Below are 6,702 nucleotides of genomic sequence, written 5' to 3'. Positions count from 1 at the left end.
ATTTCTTAGAAGTAGATGTGGTTCATGGTTCACAAGCAGTGTATTGAGATGTAACGAGACGACGAGTAATTTTTCCGTCTCATTGCAAATTGAATTTTTGATCAGTTCTTTAATGATTTTTGTAGAGCATAGTTGCTGACAGAAGTGTTTTACTTCTGTGTATTTGTGTTTTGATGAGTAAGTTGCTGACAGAAGTGTTTTACTTCTGTGTATTTGTGTCTTGATGAGTAAGTTGTTTATGGAAGTGTTTCACTTCTGTTTTAAGCAGTATCTACTTCGACGAGTAAGTTGTTGATAGAAATGTTTTACTTCTGTGTTGTCTATCTTAATGTTTTGAAGATTTACTTTGTCATTATTGACATTTTTATAGATTTTTACAAGTGATTTTGACTTGAATATTTTGTCACCATGTCTACCGAAGATCGAAGTAATGAGTCAATTCTGTTTGAGGTTGCTTTACGTCGTATTAAAACTTTACTAGAGGAAATACCAGGTATGGAACGGTCGCCTCTCCATCATATTGAATCGTAAGAGAAAGCCCTAAATGAAGTGTCTAGTTCACTCAAGTCAGCATCAACTGAATATTATAAAGAAATAAAAGGTCAGATATTAGTTGACGCAGTAGAGCAGACCGAGGGTTTCCTCAATACCGCGCGACGTGGAATCACTAAACTTGGGGATAGGTTAAAGAAACCTGGCCCTACCATTCCGCCACCTAATTTTCCTCAAATTACAATACCGACTTATGATGGTAAAATAGAACAATGGACTCTTTTTTGGAATATGTTCAAAGCATCTGTTCATGATAGGGATGATGTGAACGATATTATCAATTATACTATGTTGATTAGTTACCTAAGAGGTAATGCACGCGAAGCCATTGAAGGTATATCTTTAACAGCGGATAATTACGCTGTGGCAATCAAGACACTAGAAGATCGCTTTTCCAATGACGATTTAGTAGAACAAAACTTAAGATGGCAATTGTTTAATTTGCCCTATCCTAAGCATGATGCAAACCAATTAAAGGATTTCCTTACGAAATGGAATAATATCACTGGACAGTTAGAAACTCTAACGGGTAAACCTACCGGCGATCCTCTTGAAGGGGAAATTATCCTCAAATGCTTGTCCGATGAAACCTTGATATCGTTACAAGGAAGGTATAATACTCATATACTTGGTGTGCGTCAATTGAAGGAGGGTATTGCGAGATTAAGTCAAGTTTTATGTCCTAATAGAACGAATGACAGTACATCATCACAATCAAACACTGTTAAGGCCAGCCCCTACCACAACAAGGGTTCAAAAAACGAACGTCAGGCCCATTTGCCTAATGGTGCTTTCAGAACTAATGTTCAAGCCACTCCTAGGAAACACACTTTGTGTTGTTGCTTTTGTCAAGGTGAACACAGCGGCAAGGTCTGTACGAAATATGCTACTTTAGAGTCTAGAAAAGCACGTATTCATGAATTACTTTTATGTTTTGGTTGTTTGAGAAAGGATCATCTTTCATTTGAGTGTACTAGTAAGTCCAATTGTTTCAATTGTAACGGTAAACATCATACATTCTTATGTGTCAGATTAATGCCTAATCCTACTAGTGTTAACGTAAATTCGTCTCAAAAGAAATCCGGTACTAGATCAGACCCTAGTAGAGTAGATAATAACCCTGTAGTAACTGTTCAATCGCAACCTAGTTCCAGCACTAGTCAGCAAGCAACCGCTGTGAGTAATCAGAGTAATTCCAAGAATAATGTTAATAGTAATCGAGTAGCTGTTAAAAGTGTTGTATCTCTTCAACCGACAGCATTACCCACAGCAACACTTCAATTGACTAATGGAGAGAATCAGATTTCAGTTCGAATTTTCTTAGACAGTGGATCCCAAAGAACATTTATTAATCCAGGAGTTGTTGAGAAATTGAACTTAGTCCCGATAAAACTAGAGGGATTAACATTAGTTCCATTTGGAGACAGAGTTGAAACTAATTTGTTTGATGTAGTACGGGTGAAGGTTCAAGCAGGTACTAAACGTATTAAGTTGAATGCTGTTGTTTTTTATCATGTTAACACTTCCATACACACACCTGGACTACATAACGTATATCTGCAATTGCAAGAATGAGGTGTTAAGCTAGCAGATAGATATGTTAAATCAGATACCCTAAGTGACATAGGTTTGATTATTGGTGCTGACTATTATAATGCAATTGTCTATTGTCAGGATAAATATGAGGATGTAGGTTTGATTAGTAGCACCGCTGGTGCTGTTATCTTTGGTCCTATACCAAAGTGGGCATGTAATGTAGTCAGCGATGAAGCAAATGTAAGATCTGTAATAGGTACACAGAGCATAGTTTGTTCAAGAATCTCTGCTCCTGTAAATACCCTTGATGATGAGGATATTTCTAGATTATGGTCATTAGATACGATTGGCATCAGTGAGGATGCACGATCTTATAACGATCAAGCAACTATCGAACATTTCAGTGAAACTATTGTGAAGGTTGGTAACAAATATACTGTTGATTTGCCATTTAGGAATAATGTTAGACCCCTTACTGGTTATAGAAAGGCATTGGGTCAATTGTATTCACTTAGGAAAACCCTTCAGTCTAAACCAGAATTGTTTGATCAATATCAATCCGTTTTGGACGAGTATGTCAAGCTAGGATTTATTGAGGAAATGGAAGTAGAGGATGACTCTTTTCCTCCAATTAATGGCATTAACTATTATTTACCTCACCATCCAGTATTCAAGGAATCTGCTACGACTCCAATTAGGATAGTTTTTAATGCTAGTAGTAAGGAGTCACAACAAGCCAAGTCTCGCAATGATTGTTTGCATGCTGGACCTAATCTGGCAATGAAACTGACAGATATGCTGGTAGAATTTCGCCAGAATAAATATGCTGTAGTAGCAGACATAAGTAAGGCTTTCCTTAGAATAGGAATTAATTTAAGTCATAGGTATTTCACGAGATTTTTGTGGTTTGCTGATAGAGATTTTAAGAATGTCAAGAATTTTAGATTTAAGGTTTTGTTGTTTGGAGCTACTTGCTCACCTTTTTTGCTTAATCAAACTATACAATATCATTTGCAGATTCACTCGGATCCCATTGCAAGGTCAGTAATGAAGTCTTTTTATGTGGATAACTTCATGAAAACTTATGAGAATTGTGACGATTTAGAACTCGAGAGTCATAAAGTAAATCAAATTATGTTGGGAGCCAATATACCCTTGGGGGAATGGACAAGTAATTTGAGTTCATTTAATGATAGACATACACCTGATACGGTGGATTTGAATGCAGTAAAACTACTCGGTCTCCTGTGGGATACCAGTGATGATTCATTAAGAGTAAAGATCCCCATTCAGATTGTTACTTATCTCAGTAATTTAGGAAATACTTGAACTTTGACTAAGAGAAAGGTTGTGTCTCTCCTTTCAATCATCTTTGATCCTTTAGGAATGTTAAACTCCGTGACAATTAAGGGGAAACTATTTGTAAAGAAATTATGGGAACTGAAAACTACTTGGGATGGCGATGTGAGGATTGATTTGAAGAAAGAGTTTGATGAATTATTAAGCCAACTCAAAACCACTGAGGAGATCAGAGTCCCTAGATCTTGCTTTAATGGAGGTAAATTTAGCTTGCATGTGTTTGTTGATGCCTCTCAGGTGGCTTATGGTGGCTGCGCATATGTTGTTAGCAGTAAACAGACGAGTCATTTGCTAATTAGCAAGTCTCGAGTAGCCCCGAGCCCTCCGCTCACGAGTCATTTGCTAATTAGCAAGTCTCGAGTAGCCCCGAGCCCTCCGCTCACAAGTCATTTGCTAATTAGCAAGTCTCGAGTAGCCCCGAGCCCTCCGTTCACTATTCCCCATCAAGAATTACTTGCTTTAACTATAGGCACACACCTAGCTGTTCATTTGTTAGAGATTTTTAGGGATAAGATTTCAGATTGCACTGTTTGGAGTGATTCCAAGGTTGCTTTGAGTTGGGTGTTTTATGAAAAATCTAAAGAAGTGTTTGTAATTAACAGAGTGAAGGAAATCAAGGACTTGAAGTCCAATTATAACATCAGACTATTTTATGTTTGTACCGAGGAAAATCCTGCTGATTTAGTTACACGAGGTATTTCAATGTCTCTTTTGGGTAAGTCAGTTTTGTGGTTTCATGGTCCCACTTGGATCATTAACCAAAATCAATTCCCAGAACAAGAAGATGTAGTTTACAGAGAGTTTGTTAATGTAAATGAATTACTTGCAGAACCAAGTTTGAGAGTTCCCGATGATGATGTGATCACGTTTAATTGTTCAGAATTCTCTTCATTGAAACACGCATTGAGAATTGTAGGCAGATTAATTAGGTTTGGAAGAAGAATATTTCCTCAGAAATTCCAGGAAATGAATAATTTACTCGTGTTAATCAGGATTATGCAACGTCAAGCCTTCCCAACACTGTATTATGCATTGAACAATGGTTTAAAAGAGAATTCAAATGTTCCCTCTGAGTTGAGGAATCTTATCAGACAGTTGGGTCTTTATATAGATGAAAGTGGTGTCTTTAGGTGTCAAGGGAGGATTTAAAATGCAGATTTGTCAGAATCTGCTAAGCATCCAGTGTACGTCGCTAGTCAACACCCTTTATGGCCACTTATCGTGTTACATTACCACGTACTTAACCTACACTGCAACGCAAACACATTACTGATCATTCTGCGAAAGCAGTTTTGGGCAGGAAAAATTCGCCAATCAGTGAAGAAGATTTTAAAAGCATGTCTTCTGTGTAAGAAAGTGCAGAATCAACCCCTAAGTGTACCAGGATTTCCCCCCTTACCACCAGAGCTACTTAATCATGAAGTACCGTTTTGCTGTGTTGGCGTGGACTATACGGGAAACATTAATGTATGTGAGAGTGAAGCTGAGAGGCGTATGTCTTGTTATTTACATGCGCTACTTCAAGAGCGGTTGCCTTGTATGTATGCAAGTCCATGAATGCACGAGAATTCATTCGTGTCTTTAGGCAATTCGCAGCAAAACACAGACTTCCAAGGCTTTTAATAAGTGACAACGCACCAAACTTCATTGCAGCAAGTAAGTTTTTGATAGAAATTAGTGAAGAACCAGAAGTAAGAAATTACCTTACTGATAGTAATTTAGAGTGGAAATTCATTACCCCCAGAGCCCCATGGAAAGGAGGTTTTCATGAGAGACTGATCGGGGTAGTGAAAAGCTGTTTACAAAGGGCCTTGTTTAGAAAGAGAGTTTCATTCATAGAACTCAGTACCATCGTGGCCGAAGCTGAAAACATCATCAATAACAGGCCCCTAACAAATGTCAATGAAGATAACGCCGATGATGCACTCACTCCTGCGAAACTTTTAACTAATAAAGTAAGTTTGTCTACAATTTAACAAGTGCGTTTCGATATCCTCCATTATATTGCTGTTTTAATATATAGTTAGTAATTAAGAATTGATCTGATACTTATTTAACATCAAGGTGTTCATACTAAGAAGTTTGTGCAACTTATAGAAAACGAGACTACAAATTGCGGTCCTCTAAGGTCAGAATTTCTACCCGTGAGTACTCGCAAGAAAGAGAGAGAGAGAGAGAGAGAGAGAGAGAGAGAGAGAGAGAGAGAGAGAGAGAGAGAGAGAGAGAGAGAGAGAAAACAAACTTGTCTCGTATCTTATTGAGACTTATGAGCTGAGTTCATGTCAGTAGGGACTGCTCAGTAGATGAGAGGACTTAGAGTGTAGTCCTATTGTTGAGAGTTATATGACTGTAGTACTATTGAATATCGGTTGTACTAATTGATGGTTTATTGGGGGAGAGAAATCTCCCGCTATTCCTTAGAAGCCGTAAAGGGAGCAGTGGTAGTAGTTACGAAAAGACTTTTGCAGCGGCTTTATAGTCAGTAACAGCATTAAATATACAGTCCACTTTATCCATCATTTTTTTCACCACAGCACCCTTCCAAAAACCCGACTCACATAGGAGTCCTGCCTATTGGACAGACGGAAGAACACAAGCCTGGTAAACCATATTTGCCAAAAGTGAGGATTCTTGGGGTGAGCCAGTCAAGAGTGCAAAGTGTGCAACCACAGTCAACAGCTATTTGAGGACAAAGATGATATTCCAAGGAGTGCAAGTACCAATAAGTGGCCACTTAGTTATTCCCCCATTTCTTAGCTTAGACTAATTCTAACTTGATTAGGTTAACTGGCTATTACATATTTCGGGTTGTGTGCGGTGGGATTGTGTGTACTGTTTTTACATATTATGGATTTTCGGGCTCAGGCCATGTCGTGCTAATGGAAGGGTTCTTATAGATAGCCTTCTGAGGGATATTTGCTGCAGTGATACTCCCATATATTTAAAATCAAATGCCCCAGGATTCCAACTCCTAGCACGAGTATCCAATAAAGGATATCGTATAATATCAGGGGACGTATTTTTAGATACGACACATGGCAATCTTCACCCCGAATAGATTTAACACTTCGTTGTAAGGGGGAAGAGTGGCAAAAAGAAAGGGGTGCCGTTCCAAGTACCCGGTGGATCCCCCTCCCTACTACTACTGTGACTCCATTCCTAGTCTTGTAGCCTGCTAAGAGTGTGTGTGCTCTCCCTTAGCCCAGTGTTTTTATTCAAGATTTGGATTTTATTTCATTATGCAATCATCAGCAT

General features: G+C 38.4%; 2 protein-coding genes across 2 annotated transcripts; both read left to right on the top strand.

Moving 5' to 3' along the window:
- The first annotated feature begins 408 nt into the window (after window positions 1-408).
- LOC137653980 (uncharacterized) lies at window positions 409-3,417 on the top strand. Its single transcript, XM_068387614.1, has 3 exons — window positions 409-527; window positions 810-2,010; window positions 2,227-3,417. Exons 1-3 carry the CDS (start codon window positions 409-411, stop codon window positions 3,415-3,417), a joined length of 2,511 nt encoding a protein of 836 aa, XP_068243715.1.
- Window positions 3,418-3,474: 57 nt separating this feature from the next.
- Window positions 3,475-4,596, top strand: LOC137653979 (uncharacterized). The gene has a single exon (XM_068387613.1). The coding sequence runs from the start codon at window positions 3,475-3,477 to the stop codon at window positions 4,594-4,596; it is 1,122 nt and encodes a 373-aa protein (XP_068243714.1).
- The last annotated feature ends 2,106 nt before the right edge of the window (window positions 4,597-6,702 follow it).

The sequence above is a fragment of the Palaemon carinicauda genome, chromosome 15 (assembly GCF_036898095.1).
Source record: "Palaemon carinicauda isolate YSFRI2023 chromosome 15, ASM3689809v2, whole genome shotgun sequence".
Taxonomy (NCBI): Eukaryota; Metazoa; Arthropoda; class Malacostraca; order Decapoda; family Palaemonidae; genus Palaemon; species Palaemon carinicauda.
The sequence above is the reverse complement of the archived record's forward strand: the minus strand, read 5'-3'. Positions and strand labels throughout refer to the sequence as shown.

Excerpts from the sequence above, each read along its gene's own strand:
- LOC137653979 (XM_068387613.1), top strand. The coding sequence starts at position 3,475 with ATGTTAAACTCCGTGACAATTAAGGGGAAACTATTTGTAAAGAAATTA.
- LOC137653980 (XM_068387614.1), top strand. The coding sequence starts at position 409 with ATGTCTACCGAAGATCGAAGTAATGAGTCAATTCTGTTTGAGGTTGCT. Across the intron at positions 528-809 it reads CCTCTCCATCATATTGAATC|GGATGATGTGAACGATATTA; the intron begins GTAAGAGAAAGC and ends TGTTCATGATAG. Across the intron at positions 2,011-2,226 it reads ATTTGTTTGATGTAGTACGG|GATAAATATGAGGATGTAGG; the intron begins GTGAAGGTTCAA and ends GTCTATTGTCAG.